At 36.8% G+C, this 20,819-nt stretch overlaps 1 protein-coding gene across 1 annotated transcript in view; it reads left to right on the top strand.

Moving 5' to 3' along the window:
- Positions 1-20,819, top strand: part of CEP89 (centrosomal protein 89) — a 37,160-nt gene that overhangs the window by 3,351 nt on the left and 12,990 nt on the right. Inside the window, exons 4-17 of the mRNA XM_080637462.1 lie at positions 557-758; positions 2,553-2,658; positions 6,458-6,486; positions 7,377-7,431; positions 8,771-8,989; positions 9,356-9,498; positions 9,855-9,905; positions 10,982-11,065; positions 11,973-12,080; positions 13,496-13,607; positions 15,292-15,472; positions 16,380-16,547; positions 17,210-17,351; positions 20,045-20,134. Of these exons, the coding sequence (XP_080493588.1) occupies positions 557-758; positions 2,553-2,658; positions 6,458-6,486; positions 7,377-7,431; positions 8,771-8,989; positions 9,356-9,498; positions 9,855-9,905; positions 10,982-11,065; positions 11,973-12,080; positions 13,496-13,607; positions 15,292-15,472; positions 16,380-16,547; positions 17,210-17,351; positions 20,045-20,134 (1,690 nt within the window). The remainder of the gene's footprint in view (positions 1-556; positions 759-2,552; positions 2,659-6,457; positions 6,487-7,376; positions 7,432-8,770; positions 8,990-9,355; positions 9,499-9,854; positions 9,906-10,981; positions 11,066-11,972; positions 12,081-13,495; positions 13,608-15,291; positions 15,473-16,379; positions 16,548-17,209; positions 17,352-20,044; positions 20,135-20,819) is intronic.

Raw genomic sequence — 20,819 nt, 5'->3', positions numbered from 1 at the left:
AAAGAGTTACAGGCAACTCCTGCTATTATAGCTGCTGACTTTTTCTCATCACATCATAAATTGGGTCTGAAGCATCTGCAGTCCTTACCCCATTTCTTATTAAGTGTTGTTATGCATAGTTTTCACTGTATGCATAACATTGAGATTTGGACTGTACAGCAGTCACATGTAAAACCATGTATTTTTTCTGCCAAATAACAATCAATTACACAAACAGTTAATCACTGAGTAATCATCTGAATTACATCAGATATTTCCTTTGTGCTAAATAGTTATTTCAGACTCTTCTTCCAGTAGAGTTAGCAACCATCTATCTCTGATCTGGCTTTCTTTTTAAGACAGAGAAGAAAATCTAGCTGCAGTGTTAATCATCTATTTTAAAGCATACATATAGGCTATATTGCTCATTTGCAGCTAACAGAAGCTTAGATGTCTGTTTGTTTTGGCTATTTGGACTTGTGTATATTGTAAGACCATGGTTCTGCTTTATTAGTGTTTATTTTTATGGAAAAGTAAGCAACGCTAAAACAGACTTTAAACTGCTTTCTACTTGCAGGCCCAACTGGAATTTTGATGGTAGTGACAGATCTCCTGTGCAGTCCCTGGAAATATCAGGCAATTATGGTGAGGATGAGGACATGGATACCTATCTTTCGGATGCTGAGAAAGAGGCAGAGTCCAGCTGTCAGAGTAATGAGAGAAGGGGAGAAAACATTAGAACTAATGCTGTTTATGCTGTTTCCTGCAAGAAAAAAAAGGTAGGGTTTTCAAATGCATTAATTCCTTTACCATGTTTTAATATATTAGTGCAAATATTAAAAATGTCTAAGACTTTTCATTCTCTTCTTATTCTTCAGACAGTTAATAAATTTTTATTTCACATCTTTCTTTTTGTGGTTGCTTTACTGCTACCTGAGTTAGATTTGTTGATCTCAGATTGCATATGCCAGATTATTACATACCTTTTCTTATCAGAAAAACGCTGGTGTTGTATATAGTAATTGTGCATAATTTAGTCTTGTAAAATGTCCAGTATTTTATGTTGAGCATAACAGTTGTATAAGTAGGCTGTTAAAAAAGCAGTAGGAACTGTACTTTTAAATGGTTAATGATTCGGTATTGTGCTAATGAGCAGAGACCTAGATAGAGACAGGGTATTCAGAATCAAACAAAATAATTGTTGTCTTGAAGACCACTGGAGTTTCCTATGTTACAGTTTTGGATTCTCTTAACAAGTAGTAACAAGCAGTGGGCAGCTTAATACTCCTAAGACACATTTAAAATTCAGTCTAAAGTTATGCAAAATTTTAGCAAACAGGAAGAAGTAACTGAATAGTAAAGAGGCAATAAAATGCTGTGTACGTGGAAGAAACCAGAAAATGCACCTAACTGAAGAGATAGTAGTCAGAGAGGAGTAAAAAAAAAGGGAGTGAGTGGAATATGTGGAACACTTGTATCCCATTAACAGGGGAAAAACAGTGAAGGCAGTGTTAAAAATTATTCTTGAATCCCTCAATGCTGTGATACAGTAAATAAATGGTTGACCTTTTATTAAGAGCAAACAAGTAAATGTAGGATAATTTCATGGGCTCTTGTGACTGAATAAGGTGACAGGGAATATTTGCCCTGTGAACTAAATGGCTATTATAGTTTCCTACCTCTCATCGATCGTTTTAAGGCTTAGATTTTGTATACATAGAGGCCTAAAACAAGCAAAACATTAGTATGTCTTCTAATTTATTACACAGTATCACAGTATGTTAGAGATTGGAAAGGACCTCAAAAGATCATCTAGTCCAATCCCCCTGCCAGAGCAGGAACACCTAGATAAGGTTACACAGGAATGTGTCCAGGCGGGTTTTGAATGTCTCCAGAGAAGGAGACTCCACAACCTCCCTGGGCAGCCTGTTCCAGTGTTCCGTCACCCTCACTGAGAAGAAGTTTCTTCTCAAGTTTAAGTGGAACCTCTTGTGTTCCAGTTTGTACCCATTACCCCTTGTCCTATCATTGTTTGCCACTAAGAAGAGCCTGGCTCCATCCTCATGACACTCCCCCTTTATATATTTATATACACTAATAAGGTCACCCCTCAGTCTCCTCTTCTCCAAACTATAGAGACCCAGCTCCCTCAGCCTTTCCTCATAAGGGAGATGCTCCACTCCCTTAATCATCTTAGTTGCCCTGCGCTGGACTCTCTCCAGCAGGTCCCTGTCCTTGAACTGAGGGGCCCAGAACTGGACACAATATTCCAGATGCGGTCTCACCAGGGCAGAGTAGAGGGGAAGGAGGACCTCTCTCGACCTACTGACCACCCCCCTTCTAATACACCCCAGGATGCCATTGGCCTTCTTGGCCACAAGGGCACAGTGTTGGCTCATGGTCATCCTTATAATAATAATAATATATAAAATATCATATTGTCTTAAAATATTGGAGTAGAATTCCATACGCGACTGGGACAATAGTATACTGAAGATTTCATACAGATGTCAAGACAAATGGACTATTTCAACAGTGTTACCATGATTTTGGCTTGTCTTATTTTTATATAGGAAGAGTTTCCACCATCTCCTAGTACAAATGGTGAAAAGAAGGAGGCGCCTTCTCATGAAACTGAGTTTCAGGTGCTGGTGGATGAGTCAAATGTGCAAATACAAGGTAAATAAGCTTGCTTTAAGTCAAAATGCATACCTTTTAAGGCCCTTATTTCACCCTAGGAGTAAAATTATCATATAGTATTACCCTCTAATGTAGTATGCCTTCTCATGTAGTATGCCTTCTCATGTAGTATGCCTCTCTACTCTGCTTTGCCCCTCTACTCTGCTCTCATTGAGACCCCACTTGTTCCAAACCCCCCTGCCATGGGCAGGGGCACCTAACACTAAAACATGTCACCCAAGGCTCTGTCCAGCCTGGCCTTGAACACTGCCAGGGATGGAGCATTCACAACTTCCCTGGGCAACCCATTCCAGTGCCTCACCACCCTTACAGGAAAGAACTTCTTCCTTATATCCAATCTAAACTTCCCCTGTTTAAGTTTGAACCCATTACTCCTTCTCCTGTCACTACAGTCCCTAATGAAGAGTCCCTCCCCAGCATCCTTATAGGCCTCCTTCAGATACTGGAAGGCTGCTATGAGGTCTCCACGCAGCCTTCTCTTCTTCAGGCTGAACAGCCCCAACTTTCTCAGCCTGTCTTCATTCGGGGGTCAATCCCCTGATCATGCTCGTGGCCCTCCTCTGGACTTACTCCAACAGTTCCATGTCCTTTTTATGTTGAGGACACCAGAACTGTACACAGTGCTCCAAATGAGGTCTCACGAGAGCAGAGTAGAGGGGCAGGATCACCTCCTTTGACCTGCTGGTCGTGTTCCTTTTGATGCAGCCCAGGATACGGTTGGCTTTCTGGGCTGCGAGCACACGCCGATGACTCATGTTCATTTCCTCATCGACCAACACCCCGAAGCCCTTGTCCGCAGGGCAGTCTTTTCTCTGCCCAACCTGTAGCTGTGCCTGGGATTGCTCTGACCCAGGTGTAGGACCTTGCACTTGTCATGGTTAAACTTCATAAGGTTGGCATCAGCGCACCTCACAAGCGTGTCAAGGTCCCTCTGAATGGCATCTCTAACCTCCGGCGTATCAACCGAACCACACAGCTTGGTGTCATCGTCAAACTCACTGAGGGCGCACTCAATCCCACTGTTCATGTCACTGACAAAGATGTTGAACAAGACTGGTCCCAACACAGATCCCTAAGGGACAGCACTCATTGGCCTCCAGCCGGACATTGAGTCATTGACCACAACTCTTTGCATGTGGCCATCCAGCCAGTTCTTTATCCACCGAGTGGTCCACCCATCAAATTGATGTCTCTCCAATTTAGAGACAAGGATGTCTTGCAGGAGAGTGTCGAACGCTTTGCACAAGTCCAGATAGATGACATCAAGTGCTCTACCTCTGTCTGTCAGTTCCATAGCTCCATCACAGAAGGCCACCAAATTGGTCAGGCAGGATTTCCCCTTAGTGAAGCCATGCTGGCTGTCACCAACCACCTCCTTGTTTTTCATGTGCCCTAGCGTGTCTTCCAGGAGAATCTGCTCCAAGATTTTGCCAGGCACAGAGGTGAGACTGACTGGTCTGTAATTCCCTGGATCATCCATTTTCCCTTCTTGAAAATGGGGGTTATATTTCCCTTTTTCCAGTCATTGGGAACTTCACCTGACTGCCATGATTTTTCAAATATGATGGACAGTGTCTTAGCAACTTCATTTGCCAGCTCCTTCAGGACCCATGGATGGATTTCATCAGGTCCCATGGACTTGTGCACATTCAGGTTCTTCAGATGGTCTCGAACCAGATCCTCTCCTACAGTGGGCCCAGGGTCTTCATTCTCACGGCCCCTGTGTCTGCCTTCCAAGACTTGGGTGGTGCAGTCAGACCATTTGCCAGTGAAGAATGAGGCAAAGAAGTCATTAAGAACCTCAGCCTTCTCCAAATCCAGGGTAGCCAGTTCTCCTGATAGCTTCTGGAGGGGGTCTACTTCGTCCCTAGTCTGTCTTTTATTTACTATGTACCTATAGAATCCCTTCCTGTTACCTTTCACATCTCTAGCCAAGTTTAATTCTAACTGCGCCTTAGCTTTCCTAACCTAGTCCCTAGCTTCCCGGACAACATCCCTGTATTCTTCCCAGGCCACCTGTTCTTGTGTCCACCTTTTATAAGCCTTTTTTTTTCCACTCGAAGTTTCCTCAGCAGCTCCTTATCCTTCCAAGGTCTCCAGGCCCTCCTGATGCACTTCCTTCTAGTTGGGATGCAACACTCCTGAGCTTGTAGCAAGGGATCCTTGACTATCAACCAACGGTCTTGCGTCCGCCTGCTGTCTAGGGCTATTTCCCATGAAACCTTACTAAGTAGGTTCCTGAAGAGGCCAGAGTCTGCTCTCTTGAATTGCCCGGCAGTGAGCTTGCTGCATGCTCTTCTCACTGTCCTGAGGATCTGAAATTTGACCATCTCATGATCGCATCTCAGGACCTCATATCAACTGTCATATACTCTGGAAACTATTGGAGTATTACTGTGCTCAAAAAAAAAAAAAACAAAAACAACCCCAAAAACCAGTAGAAACTACCAATGCTAGGAAAAAAAAAAAGTAAAGAGATAGAAGGAAATGTTTTTAATCAGTCATCTTTTCTTGGATAAAAAATTAATATCTGAAAATCAGCAGTAAGATGATTTTTTTTTTTTTTTAAAATGTTCAAGTAGGAAGATACCCGATTGTTTAGCCTTTCTAGGGAAGTGGTATTGTTCTTGCTGTATTTTAAGTTCTAGGCCTTAAAATTGTATGTCAGGACAAGATTCTGACAGTAGAGAGCTGGACGTGATCATCAGTCTCAGGTTATCACCCTAAGCTCTGAATTTTAAGCTTCACAAATAATTTTTTTTGCAGGAAGTAAATGGATTAAATCAGGGACATTTGGTTCATAACTGGACATGTCATTAGACTGTTTTCTTGTAACAACAGAATATTGTGAAGGAAAAAATACGAAAAGAGAGTAAGAACAATTACAAATTTACTGCATAATTATCTTGTCCATTCTTTTAAAATTGGGAGAAGTGGGTATCCGAATTTGCTGCAGAGCTGCAATATGCAGTTTTCACGGAGGATGGCAGAAGTCTACTAGCTATTGGATGTAAAACAGGAAGCAGAACTGAATCCTTTGGGAAAAATCTTTATCTTTCTCAGTGTTATTTATGTGGCTCCCAGTATTATTTCAAAAATATTTCAGTGGAGTTACTTGAAAAACTTCATAGAGAACAATATTCAGAAAGAATGGGTTGCTTTGGGAACCATTTGGGAAGTGGATGCATTAAACTGAAAATTATGGGATACATAAACGGTTTCTTATCCCACTTCTACATAGCAAGTGCTGCAGATCTTGGGAGTGGTCAGATTTGCACTTGCCTTGTTCGAAATGCAATAGAATTCAAGCTCAGTAAAATCAACAGAAATATTTCATTTGTCCTTTAGTGAACTTATAAAGTAATTGTGGAAGATAACAGTACAGCTTCATTTAGAATCATAGAACAGTTAGGGCTGGAAAGGACCTAAAGATCGTCTAGTTCCAACCTCCCTGCCATGGGCAGGGACACCTCACACTAAACCGTGCCACCCAAGGCCTCATCCAGCCTGGCCTTGAACACCACCAAGGATGGAGCATTCACAACCTCCCTGGGCAACCCATTCCAGTGCCTCACCACCCTAAGGTCTCACATCAGGATCCAGATACACCATGAGAGAGAGAAAGGAAAGTTAGTGATGTGATTTGTGATTTTGGGAGGACTGTTTTACATGTATTTGCAGTATATATATGGTTACATATCCATATGAACCTTACAGTTTACAGACTTACAAATGCCTTTTTTTTTAATTGACTGAAAAATCTGTTTTAATTTGGCAGAAGACCAGCATCTTGGCTTAAATTTAAAGGTAAGAAGATTAATCTGTAAATTTTGGGGGAAAGAGTGTAATAAGGAGCTGATAGTTTACGGTCACTTAAAAGAAAATTAATTTATTGCTACTAGGGAATATTTTTCTTTTGGAGTACAAGAATGGCTAATAATTCCTTTTGAAAAAGTATGACTATGTAGGTAAATAGGCCATGTAAAAGTTGGGGTTTGTTAATTAATTTTTAAACATATCTTCTCTTGTTCTTCACGTGAAAGAATGAAACTGAGAGTGAAAGACGTCATGTTATATAGCAAGAGATGACTCTTACTGTTAATTTCCAAGTTTAAGCCTGGCTTCAGCAAATTTTTATCTGGTTTTCCAGTTGGGCCCATCTGCATGCTTTCATAAGCTTGAAAAAGAATACCCAGAAGTTTAGTTTCCTAGATCAAGTTGCTAGAACATTATTTACAAAAATGGTCAGTTCTTCCATTGTTAAGGTCACTTTCTTTCTTTAAGTCTTTGACCACATTTATTTTACATTTTAATTTATTCACTAAGTCACAGTTAGGGACTGACAGTTCATGTCATAATTCACTATCCTAAAGTCTTGTTATATATAAACTGACAATTGGGAGCTATTATCCATCCTGTTTGGTCAAGAAGCTTTATGCTTATGTATCTTTTATGTCAGCGATAAAATTGTTTCGAGGACTGTACATCTAAAGAAAATACTAAGTTTCAAGTGTCCACAAGTGACTGATGGCAGTGATAAGTGGCAAAACGATGTAAAAATGCATAAATGAGAAATTGTTGATATGCAAACTGCTTCAAAAGTTCTGTTTCTTAAGTTCTCCAGCAGTGATGCTGTTCAGAGTACTTCAGAAAGTAACTTTTAAAGCAGATTATCTAATTCTTTATTTCTCTGGTAGGAAGAAAAATCATTAGTTGAGAATCTGATACGTGGAAAGCCTCCACCATCCCCAGGTACTTCTGATTTTTCTATTACTTTACTACACGTCTTCACTTTAATACTATGCATATATATATATATAAAAAAATATATTTTCTGCATGTATTCTCTAAGCCTAAACTGGGGGAAGAAGGGGAAGCAATTCTCCTGTACAGGGGTTGAGAAAGTGCTGAGTGCTCTGTCATATGTATAAAACAGTAGTTCCAGGCTGAGTTTTGTTAGGTGTTTTAGACTTGCTTTGATTTTTACAATCTGAGTGACTTTTGAAATCTTAAATAAATGATTGTGAAATGATGTAATAAAGTCAGACTAGAACTTTCCAATCCCTTAAGTTTCATCTGCACTAGAGGATGTCACCATTATTAAGTATTCCATTGCAACTGAAGTGGTAAACATACAGTGATAGCAGATGCGTGGTCTGTCTAATGCCTTCTTTGTATGTTATCGCATCCATGTAGCAATTCCAAGCACAGCACCTTCTGAGCTTTGTGTGTCACATGGATGGGATGTGTCATGAGTTACTGGGTTTTTGTGTATTTCTGTGCTGTCCAAGTATCCTGTGCCTTCCCACATAAGTGGGACCATAAGTACCTGAAATACTACTAAACACATTAAGCTGTCATATGTCATCAATTACAAGAAATAGCTCCAAATCTATATATATTCTTTACTAGGGATCTGTTCTATACTATGTTATATTCATGCCTACATGCTATTAGGTAATGCTGACTCTTAGAAGTCTGATGGTAAGGGTAGAATCTCAGCCTTTGTTTTAAGAACCTTTTCTGCCTACACAGATGAAAGAAGAATTTGAATGTGTGATCCGTTATTACTGATGCAACAAGTATATCCATGATTTTGCAGATCATCTTAAGTTTTATTTCTGTAAGGACTGTTAAGTAACTTCTGTTCAGTAACAGAACATTGAAGCCTGTTCAGTGAGAAGGAGGGCAAAGCTTTCATTACATAGGGGATAAAACCAAGGAGATTCAAGAGGGCTGACTGGTCCATGCAGGGTGCATACAATTCAGTGGATATTTCTGTCTTACCTCTCTAGTCACTGATGATAGGGAGAGGGAGATCTGCTGACACTTTCTTTTCCCTTTAAGGGAGGAACGTTTTCAGTGTCTGAAAGAAAAGGTGGGAGCTTTCAGCCACTCGACTATGTAGCTCTCTTTCCAAATCCACTTTTTCATTCTTTCTGGCCTTATCTTCTGGGAGCTATAAGGTGATTAATGTCTTACATGTATCATTCACACATAATGCTAATATTAGGAAATAAGTATTACAACTTGCTGAAACTCAAAGTCTGAAAACTATTTAAATACATTGTACTATTTTACTATATTACAGATTTGTCTATACGGGCAAGACAAGCACAGGAAAATATGAGTAAAGAGAAATTCAGAGAACTAAAACAAGAAAACTGGTCTTTGAACAAGGCATACCAGGCTATGGTCCAGCAATTTCAGGGAACAAAACAGCAAATGGAAGAACAGCAATTAAAGCTGAAGAGACTAAAACAGGAAAACACAAGACTTAAAGAAGCTGCAGAGAAGTCACATAGAGAAGGTGGGAGAAACATATGTAGTTACCTTCATTTTTCTAATTTCTTACAAGCTATTCCTGCAGTAGTAGGTTTTCACTTACTGACTTGAGCAAGTATCTGTGCAGAGTATTTTCCGAACAGTATTTTCTACATGTATAAAAATTTTGTCAAGGAATATTTATGTGGTCATGAAAAAGAATTGGTTGGTGGTTTGAAATGTAATATTTTCTTGTTAGTAATTTTTCATGGGCTTATTCCATTGCAGTATTTTGAGAGAAGTTCTGTTATGATTCTAGCTTACTGAGGGTTTTTTCCTTACAATTTACAAATTATTGTGAACATTCCTTGAATTTTGATTGAAATTTCTTGTTGGATGTTTGGTTTGATAGAGGAGGCTACAGAATTGCTTTCTCTCAGACAACAAGCGCAAGAACTGATAGATGAAAATGATGCTTTGAAAAGGACAGTTCATCGTTTAAATGTAGAATTAAGTCGCTATCAAACTAAATTCAGGCCATTGGCCCAAGAAGAGGTAAGAGTCTTGGTTGTAAAAGCACTTTGTACTGAAGTGTCCCATTGTCCTTTGATTCATCCTTGAGTTTTTAAGATTGTTTACTCCAAATTGGCCAAATGGTACGGGCTTTTTCTGAAATTTAAAATAAGCATTTATCATTAAATCTAACTTGTAAGAAGTTAGACTTTCTCCTGTATTAATAAGATACTGAACTTCCAGTTTTGGTGACTTCTGTTGAGTGTGTATTACATATGCAACACATGTAATTAGAAACATAAGCTTGTTTGGGGTAATACTTGTGATTGCAATGGACAGTTGTTGGTGCTTCAAAGAGCAGGAAATAATTTCAGTATATTTTTAAAAATCTCCTTTAGCATCTAAAACTGAAAAGTTTACCCATGAAAGGACCACCACCACCATGGCTGGTAAGTAAAGTAATATTTTCACTTACCTGCTCATTCCTTTCTGACTAAAGTAGTAGAATTTGTTTACAGGATCTAAAATATTCAGGATATTACTTAGTTGCTCTGCTGAACCATCACATACAAGTACAACATTATAAACATTCATGTTTGTTGCATAAAAAGATGTAGGTCAGAACTTTGCAATGAAGTGTGCAGCTCCAGTTGCAGCTCCAGGCCGTGTATAATCACCAACTTTGAACCACTGAATGTAAATTACGTAGAAGTCCTGTTACCCTGAGAATCATAAATACCATCTTCCGTTAGTATTGTCTAGCAGATAGTTTGCTTCAAGGAATATTGTTAAATTGTTAATTTTCTTAATTGTTAATCTTAATAATGTTGTGATTATTTTTAAGATGATACTAAAAGAAAATAGCATATTTCAGAGATTCCGATGGTAGGAATGGTCATGGATCTACCAGGTGCTTATGAATTTCTGGCAAGGAGAAGACAAATAGTCTGTGAAATCAAATTTGTAATATCTGAAACAATTTTTCCTTGAAATGCTAATCAGATCTTAAATTTTCCTTTCTCGTCATTATTCAGAACTGTACAGAAATAGGGAAGTTCTCTTGCTGCTCTACCTTTCTAGCTATAATATCCAAGAAGTACATACATATATATTTAGTTTTAAAGATGCAGGTTTGAGAGTGTAAAAATTCCTTTCCTACTTAGTAATAAATTTGGGCTAGATTATTTATTAACTGTATTGTCAGCTTGGTTTCATATTTATTTACATACATATTCTGCTGGTTTATACGTAAGTAATAGCTGCTTCTTAGTGAAGTGTGCAGGCATAGCATCCAGCCTTGTCCTTTCCAAAGCTTGTCCCTGAAGTGATGTTCTGAAGTGCTTCTGCAGCATGATTTTGCATGTAGTGGTCTGCATGTTTGTATAAGCCCTGCACTTTTGTCTGCAAGGTATATATAAAAACAGCTTTTACAAGTAACAATACATAACAGGAGAAATTGTAAAAAATATTGATAAGATTGTGGTTTGTGATTGATTTATATGGATTGATTTATTTTTTTTTTTAGTTGGAGATGAAGTATTTGTCACCTCTTCTATTGGCTTATGAAGACAGAATAAGAGAAAAGGAAGATTTACATCTAGAACATGAGGCAAGTTGCCACTTAAAAAACATTTACACTAAAGTAGAAATAAATTACTGAAAATTTTTTAAGTCAAAGCTGTTCTCTGACTAAAATTAAAAGTGACTTTGTTTTACTTTTCCATGCATAGTTATTGTACTATCTTATCCTACTTGGCTTGCTTGTTTTTGTCAGCCTGTTCAGATACAGAAGCAAGCACTACACTGGCATGTACAAGAACTGGATTCTCTCAATAGAGTAAGACATAAACACAGTCAGTGGTAGAAAGAATTTACTATTGTGATTCATAATAGGGGATTCAGTGCCCTGTGTAGCTGTTCTTCCAGTTACAGGCCTGTGGATTTTGTGGTAGAAGAATATTTATTTATAGCTACTTCAGGAATGAGTACTCTTCTTGCTCCTTAGAAGTGCTTTTTTGTCAGTCTTTGAAAAATGGTGATTTGCTTCAGAGAAGAGCTGCCATAGGTTTTCAAAATAATTTATTTCCTTAAAAAAATTAAGCCATATAATGAGCAGAAAACATAGAGGGTTTTATATTACTGTAAATTCATTGTATTATCCTACGATATTCAAATTCATGTCATTCATATTGATAATATATAGTATCATCTAGTAATTTCCAGAATTTATTTTTTTAAATCCATATTTTAAGGATCTACAACTTGCTTAACTCAAATAACACTTGGCAAAAATGTGACACAGTTCAAATATCTATATTATTTTTAATCAAATATTACTAGATTGAAGCTATTTATAAGTGAAGTATGCACATCTGAATTAAAGGTGCATAGAAAGAATATGTTTTTTACAGAAGAATTAGAAGGCACACAGGCATGTATATTTATAAGGTTTTTTGATGTAAAAATCAAAACAGAATACTTCTAAAGAATTTTATGTGGATTCCTTTCTCTTTCAGAAAGATATGAAGAATTTTAAAGTTCAAGTTGAAAAGTTGGTGAAGGAGAATGAAGACCTGCATGAACAATTAAATAAAAATAACCTTATTACCCCTACAGAATGGCAAGTAATATTAATAAAAGTTAATTCAAAACCTACTCATTATTTTGCTTGTTGCATGCAAACTTTTAAGACAGCCCTTAAGGAAAAATTCTGTTCCCCTAAAGCAAATTAAGTTTTGTTGAAGAGTTAATAGGGTCATGATTGTGTCTTGTAGGGACTGTGCTGATCTGCAATGCCTAGAATAACTTTGGAGTAAAGATTAAATAGTGAATGTGCAGTTTTGCACCTGAAGCCCATGTAATTCTGTCCCAGAGCTTGCAGGTTACATGCTTAACTTTTATACTTTTACTAATAGTAGGAATGTGCCTCAGTTTTTCATTGGAATAGGGCATTAGAAGAATCTTGCAAACATAATGAAATTAAATTGTATAAAATACTTATGAGGCTTAATAACAATTTACCTAAGTCAGTTAGTAACTGAAATGGAGAAGAGACTGGTCATACTGGTTCGTCATAAGATGATTGTGAGCTTTTTAGGGCAACAGCTGTAAAGTGGAAAAAAAAAGGCAGTCTAGTCCTGGGGAATGTTAGAATAGATCCTTCTAGCAGAGGCTGGGCAATAACCACACAATTACATGGAAATCTGAAGAGTCCCAGTCATCCATATATATATACAAGGAAACAAAGCTGAAAGGGTTTGTGCTGTAGCCAAGGAAAAGGAGGACCTCTTTTATTTGGAGTTTAGAGATTTGCCTTTCTCGTTTGGCAAACAAAAGCTGAGAAAGGACAATGTTGCTTTCTGTAGGCACATCAGGAACAGGAGGCATACAACAAACTACATAAGCTGCTTTTATAGGACTGAGGGCGGAGTCTAGAACAGGTGGGTGTTCATTCACCATAAACAAACCTAAAGTGGAAATTGGAAGAGGATTCTTAACCAGTGTAACAGGTTTTTCAATAGCATCCACTGTGAGCAGTGAACATAAACATTCTTACTGCACTGATGATACAGGTGGTAATTGTATGGAAGGGACCATATGACACTGAGTCTACGCTAGGAGGACTTCATGACTCAGTGTGTCTCTTCCAGTCTTAATCTCTGCAGATTTAACCAATAATGTCAACTATCAGTGAGAGCCTCCTCAAGCAGAACTATAGAAGTGTTTAGTTTCTGTATAGATTTGGTTAAATAGGATGTTATAAAGGTATCAGGTTTTTGTTTTGAAAACAAATTTGGTTCACTTAATAGTTACATAGCTGTCTCCAAGTCATCTGGCACCATTACGTAGCTTTAATTCTGTCATATGAGAGAAGTCTGAGAAAGCTGGGACTGTTTCACTTAGGATAATTTGTTCTTTGAAGAGGTTCAAATATGATTGTGTAACTTCACACTGCTGGAAGCCATTAGCATTTTCTCTTTGGACATAAGTTAATATTTGAATTATATTTAATTTATAAGCTGGTTGTCACTGCAGGCAGCAGCTGCAAACTCAAGCCAAGCTGGTTTTGGAAGAAAATGGATTGTTGATGAAGCAGCTCAAAATTCAACAAGCTAAAGCAAAAGATACTCACAGACAACATGTCCAAGAAGGTAAAGTGCTTGAGTTGCTAATCATTTTAGCTACACCAAAGATGGTTCTGCAAGTTTAGGTTTTTTTTGGATGGGGAGATTGTTTTGGTGTTTTTTAGGGCAGGGTGGGTTGGTTTGGGTTGGTTTTTTTTTTCAACTTCATATATGGCTACAAAGCATTGCTGAATGTAGGTAACCCTAATATGAAATGAAGTTCTCAGATGTCAATTGATACTGAGAATAAATGTCAGTATCACCTATTGACACTCTACAGCATACTCCAGTTCGATCTGTTTCCTCTGAAGATGTGACAAGAACTGTTAAACAGCAATATGCTCCTTTAAAGAATTAAGAGCACTTTAAGTTTTACAGGTTGGTACTTGTGGAGTATTTGCTTATTTAAATTTCAGTTTAGAATTTGTGGGGTTTTTAATTTTCTGCTTTTTAACCAAGGTTTATCGGTTAATATAGTTAATTATACGCAGCAGTATTTGATTTTACACTTTTATAATTTGATACTGCTTAAATTTACATGCATCCTCAAATAATAATCTGTTATCTATTGCTGTTTTATCAGAGGTTTGTACTTGCCTGAATTCAGAACACTAGCTATTTCTTGTCTTGCCTGTAAATATTATTTCTCAACTGAAATTGATTTTTCTGCTGATAATTATTTTTTGCAGCGATAGATTCCTTTGGATACTAGTTCTTAATTAGTCTGACTTGATATTAGAAAGAGAACAAGTGTGTTATAATTTAAAATCCCGAAACTGCAAATAAGATTTGTTAGCGAAGTTTAAAAAGCAAGATTTAATTTTTACTCACAGATTAGGATGTTCTGAAGAACGTTTAATTGTGCCAGATTCATGTAAGTCACTGATGAGAACAATTTCATTAACTGAACTTATGTGGCAAAACTCCACTGCTGGTTTTTTTTTTATTCATTTGCCACCTAATTTCATAAATAATTTCTTTTCCGCATTTGAAGTTTCTGAGTTTCTTGTTTAGTTTTATATATAGAGAGACATATAGATACAGTTATCTTCTAAACACAGGTGGATATATAACTGTTCATACCCACGCCCAAAGGACAATGACCCAAAATCAGCTGTTTCTCTTTCCAAATCTCAAGTAGTGATGTGGTACGTGTTGTCAGAACATCCGTAGGAAACACTGACAGATTTTGTTACCTTTTGCTGGAGTTCTTATAAGGAAACAAGGACCCTGATCTTCCATTCAGTTCCTACAACTGTTTTGGCAGCATGTTTGGTGACTGAAATACCTACTAGAGGAAAAACTCAGAGATCAGTGGACAGAAACTAGGCAGTTTTGAAATGTGTGCTCTACCTACTAGGCTACAAAAGTCATGTTCCATTTTAGGTTCTTTCTCTGAATTAGTAAAATCAAAATCATAGGATTTTTGAGAGTAAAATGACATTTCAGTGAGCAAATAGCTTATAGCTCTGAAAAGAAGCAGTCTTAAAGCTTTAGCACTTTTCCAAAACAAACTGCTTGGAGGGGGGACGGGGGACACACACAACACACACCACATCAAACTAAACTGTTAAAATACAAAACAAACTGACAAATCCACTGTTACAGAATGCTGTGAACAACTGGGAATTAACATATTACTGGTGTAGTTGGAGTTGAATTAGTTGATTTAGTTCTACAGTGCTCAATTGGGGTTTTTTTCCTCCTAAAGCTTCAAAATTGACCAAACAGATAATGATCTTGGAAGATAAGAAAAAGAGTCAAGAAAAAGAGATAGCAGAGTACCAGAAGCAGCTGGAAGCTTTGCATTCTACTTGTGAAGAGCTAAAAGCCAAGTTGAATAGCAGAATAGCAGAAGAGGAGCACTTTGCTTTGGTGAACAATTTAAAAAGGTATGAGATTACATAGGGTGCATGGAGAATCAGTTCCACAAAGCATCCACTTGGACAGATATGCATACACATGACTGTAGGTAAGAGGGGAACAGTAACATATGCTGGTAATCTGGGAAGGTAACTTCAAAGTGTAAGGAAACTTCAAAAAATACTGTTGTGCTTTCTATAGATAACTAAATTTACAGAAGGAAATCCCAGATTTGGAGACATCAGTAGAAATGTTTCTACCATAAGTGTACTTACTTCTAAATGTATCTTTTTCAAGAGTGGAAGAGGAAGCATTAAAAATACAGTTTTTGTCAAATCTATTTACTTCTATCAACACTATTATATAAAACGTTCTTGTTCTTTTGTTCCCATCTTTAGGAAAATGTCTGAAGGATCCTGAAATTCTAAACTGAAAATACTAAGTTTCTCCAGTCTTTACAATATAGAAATAACATGAAACAGCACAACACAAAAGTGCTGTCATGCAGCATAATCTGTAAAGTAATGTTTTTCTATAGACATCCTGTAAATTTGTTTGCTTTCAAAAGCAAACTGTTTGTTGGTACCATGCCTTCATGGAAAGTTCTCAGACCTTGTTTTTTGGCATTGCTAGTAATTTCTTTGGGAAAAATGAGGAAGGGAATACATCTGGGCTATATGGGATATTTTCGTAATTTAAATTCTATTTCAGTTGCAGTCAGGATTAATTATTCTAATAACTCTGTTTGCATTATGCTTCAGTCATTATTTGATATTGTATGAGATTGTAATTCCTCTCTTTTGATGTCACCACCAAACATTAAACGTTCCCGGTGTATTTTTTTCATACCTTCAACATGGGTATCGTACTGTAACTCAGCTTTTTAGTGAAGCAGGTCTGTACATGATGCCTGTTGTCCATTGTTGGGTTTTGCAGCCATTTACAACAGGAGCAGGAGAAAAAGCAGTGTGAGGTAGAAGATCTGATGGGAAAGATAGCATCACTGCAAGCGCAGAACAAAAAACTGCTTTTAGAGAAAAACAACTTCATGGCTGACAACAAGATCTTGGAAACTGAGATGCAAATGACACAAAAGACAAACAGGTCATACCACATTCTGTTTTTCTTATATAGAAATAGTTGTATTTCTAAAGGCAGCAGCAGAAATATCTATAAAAACATTGTCTGACATCTCACTGTGTGTAATTTTTACCTATTACAGAAGAAAACATGTTTCCTAAACACATCTTTGTCACATTTAAAGAGCTTGTTGTCCAGAAACTTCATGAGTTTTTTATACACACTTTTCTAATTCTAAATGCAAAATAAGAATATATCTTTAATGCTAACGGCCAGCTATAGCAATTATCATTTGTGTACTTACCTCAAAAAACAGGGTGTTACATTATCTGCAGACCTTCTCACACACCTGAGTGGTTCAGAGTTGGGCCCACATTACTTCAAAAAGTAAAACTTCTTTTTTTTTATATTACTTTAATTTTTTTTAAAAAATATGATCTTGTAGCCTTTGCACAAGTTGTTTTTTTGAATCATTGTTACTGTTATTTACACAATATATTGTAAAGAAAAACAGCCCCCAGAAATGGGAAATCATACTTTTGCATTACAGATATTTTAGCCAATATGTTTTTAACAGTATATTTGATTGAGACTTGTACAAGTTAATCTGCTCATGCACTGCAAGTTCTTTTTATGCTGTTATTAATTCCCAATCTGAAGATTTTTTTTTTCTGTTGATTTCATAGACAATTAAAGAAAAAAATAGATCTTTTGAAAGTGCACTTGGAGGAAGCAACAGAAAAAGAAGTTGCAGCTCATCTGTATCTAGCAAACCTTATTGGTTTGGTGGAGAAGATAACTCAGGAACGTGATCATCTTATTTTTTTGGTAATTACCTTTAAATAATTAATATTACTGAATTGATATTTTACACAGTTATCACCCTACTGGCACAACTAATTGTTAATTTGAATTATCAAAAAAACCTATCATTTCAGTTTAGGGATTTAGCTATTTAAATAGATTTTTACAAATAGGATAGGGGCAGCAAAAGATTATTTTCTAGAGGTGTGTTTAAAAACAACTACCCTAATTTCTGGAGATAACATAATTAAGCATCAGCATTAGTATCTGCAGTGGTATATATAAAGTTTTAAAAAAGTTTTTAACCTGACTTTAGAAATTGGCTTCAATTGTTGAAGCTACACATGTTAGAAAAATAGCACACAATCATAAATTTTTACTATGCATTTCTGAATCTAAAGGTAAATTACCCTTGAAGTGGTCTGTATGGACCTTCTACTGTGGATCCGTGTGCCCATTATTGCTCCTTTTTGGTGAGCGGTCATTTTGACAGACTGGTTGAGTTTTGGGACAACTTGGAAATTGCTGGGCTTTTTAGAAGCACACTGTTTCCTTTACAAGATCTTGGACATGGTTTCAATTTTACTTATTGGCACTCTGTCTTTAAATTGGTCTGGAAACTATTTCACAAAACTTTGTTAAAATAAAGCTTCTTTAGCTTCTGTTGTTCAACTAGTAGACAAAAGTTGTCATCCGTGTTGGGTAAAAAGATTCCATAGTAGTTAATTCCTAATTGTATAAGAGCAACAACTCAAATCCTTGTCCACTGCTAAGTGGACTTTATGATTGTGAAACTAGGCACAATAAACGTCTCCTAGGAATTAGGGGAATTGGTTCTTATCTCTAAGTCTCTGGTATATCTACCTTCAAATATTCGGCATGCCACACATGTGGAATGCCATTCATGTGGTGTGCTTAATAATACCCTAGTAGATGTTCAGAATACTTTTAGCAGTAAAAGCCTGTTTCAGAAGGAAATGTCTTAACATAACTTTGATAATCACATGATGGTGTAAACCCTGTCTTTGCCAGTGTGCAGTATCTGACATCATAGTTTTCTCTTCTGAAACCTGCACCTGGAAGTACACACTAGAAAATCGCTTCATGTATGTGTAAAGAACTGACAGTAGGTCTGCAGAAAACAGCCCAAAATGGAGTCAACTACAGCCTAAAACTTTCTTTAGACAAGCTTAAACTGATTCAGTTTTGTCATGCAGAACAGAATTCATTTCTTCCTTCAGGATAATATTGTCCTGTGGGTATGATGATGATCCAAGCATATTTGTCGTCCATTATTTCTCCATCTTGTGGCTTAGAAACTAAACAGCACACAAGTCTTGGGTTTTTTTATGAATTCACTGTGTCTGGGCTGACAGTAGAGATATTCTTAGGCAGACTTTTTCTACTGAAATAGTCTAGTATCAGTAAAACTTTTAAATATTCAGTTTACTTTGCTGCCTGGTAGAGCTGAATCAGAACAATCTGTTCCTACTTGTAATTACTGAACTTAAACCATTCCTTGGCAAAAAGGTAGATGGCAGGTATCTTGTAGTCAGGTAATCTGATAACGTTGTCTAATAGTCAGGCCTAGAAAACAAGCAAACACAAAATTTAACCACAGCTCAACCCTAATTATTATGAAAAGCCACTATTGAACATGGTGTATTTTTAAAAATGTATTACCATTCCCCTCAAAATTCAGTAATTCCTTTTATGCAGATTTATTCCAGAAGAACAGGGAGAGCCAAAAGGATACAACATTTAATTACTCTGTATTCTTACTTAATAAGGATTGAAAAAAAAGAAGTAAATAGTAACCACATCCTCACAAAAATAAATGGATAGTCTTAATTTTACTAGTTCCAGGAACAGTGACAACCTACTGATAAATCCAGTAAAACAGAGCAGCAACAAATACATTTAAATCAATTTTGGCAGTGTGACACAGATGAACTGTCATCCTGAGTTAGCAGCTGTCAGAATGGTACTTTATTATATTGTATGATTCAGCCACCACACAGTAAATCAGAATGCCACTGACTGAGCAAGAAGCTCACAACTTCAGCAATGCTGGTTAATAGTGACGTCTGTGAAAGGAGGTGTCTCCGGAGTGACATGGGTCATTCAAGGTGGTCAGACATTGCTGATTCAGTTGAAATCTCTTACAGTTTTTAAATTCTTTCATTGTTTACAGCTTATGCAGGTTTTGTTTGGATTACATTTTATATCTCAGAGAGACTTCAGTGCTTTTGAAATTATGGAAACAGTCATAAATGAGAAGCATTTCATAAGCCACATCAGTCATGTTCCTTGCATGAATCCCTGCCAATTGCAAGGGTTCTTTGGAGAGCAGACTACTAAATCTGACTCAAGGATGAACTGAAGAACGGTGAATCTCAGGCATACAAATGGGATCCCTACATATCCATGTGTAGAAAAATACACAGGATTGGTTGGGTTTACATTATCAGTAGCTATAATCCTTTCAGAATAAACTGTTTCAAAGTCTTGTTTTGTTAATGAGATAGTATTTGCAGTCAACTGACAATTTCTTAATTAGCCAGTATTAGAATAATTTCCAAGGTTCTTTTTTCATCTTCATTTTTTAGACTGTTGGAGCTCAAAACAGAATAGCTTTGTCTTCCTTGGTGTATGCATTTTCTCTGCCCCGTCTAAAGTAATGATTATGTTTAGTTATGTGTACTACATCTTTGCAGGTCAAATGTTTGGAAAAAGAGAATCATGGTGTTCTCAACAAAATAGTACAAGGGAGTCTACGCTTGGGAAGACTGGAAGAAAAAGTTAAGGTAATCACTGACTCTAAGCTAAATATGTAAAACATTTTGGATTATTTAATAAGAAAATTCAGTAGTTAATCTGTGTCTGTTCTATGAAAGACTCATGGATTATTTTATAAAGAGTTCTTAAAAAGCAAAATAGATTATCATTATAGTTTTCACAAACATCTTTTTCTGTTGTATATGTACATCTGCACATCTGTCATGTCATCACATTTACACCATTACCTGGAGAATTAGTACTTACTGTAAAAGTAATGAAAAACTCTGTGTTTCATTTTTGCTCTGTAGTGTAACCCAGTTATCCTCTGCTACTTTTTTGAGGCTGTACTAATGCTTCAACTTAAAACCCCCTACAGTTAGATTTGGAAGAATGAAAAACATCTGTTGGGTGTGCAGTTATCAATACTTTCATGTGGCCATAGTATACGAGGTTTAGATACTCAGATGATGTTCAAACATGTAGCTTCATTAGAGAATACATTATATGCTCCCTTCACAGCTCCACAGACAAACACAAACTGTAGTGTGTAGTTGCAGTGTAGTGTGAAATACATTTGAAACTTCTGGTTTAACATCTTTGGTGCTACCATAATGGCTTTTACTGTGAACTCAATGAAGGAGAAGGATACCTGGTACATGGGTTTCCATATATAGAAAGTAATATATATTGCTTTAAAAAGCTGTTTTGTAC

This window comes from Psittacula echo (assembly GCF_963264785.1).
Source record: "Psittacula echo genome assembly, chromosome: Z".
NCBI lineage: Eukaryota > Metazoa > Chordata > Aves > Psittaciformes > Psittacidae > Psittacula > Psittacula echo.
Note: the sequence above shows the minus strand (reverse complement) of the source record. Positions and strands in the feature narration are given on the sequence as shown.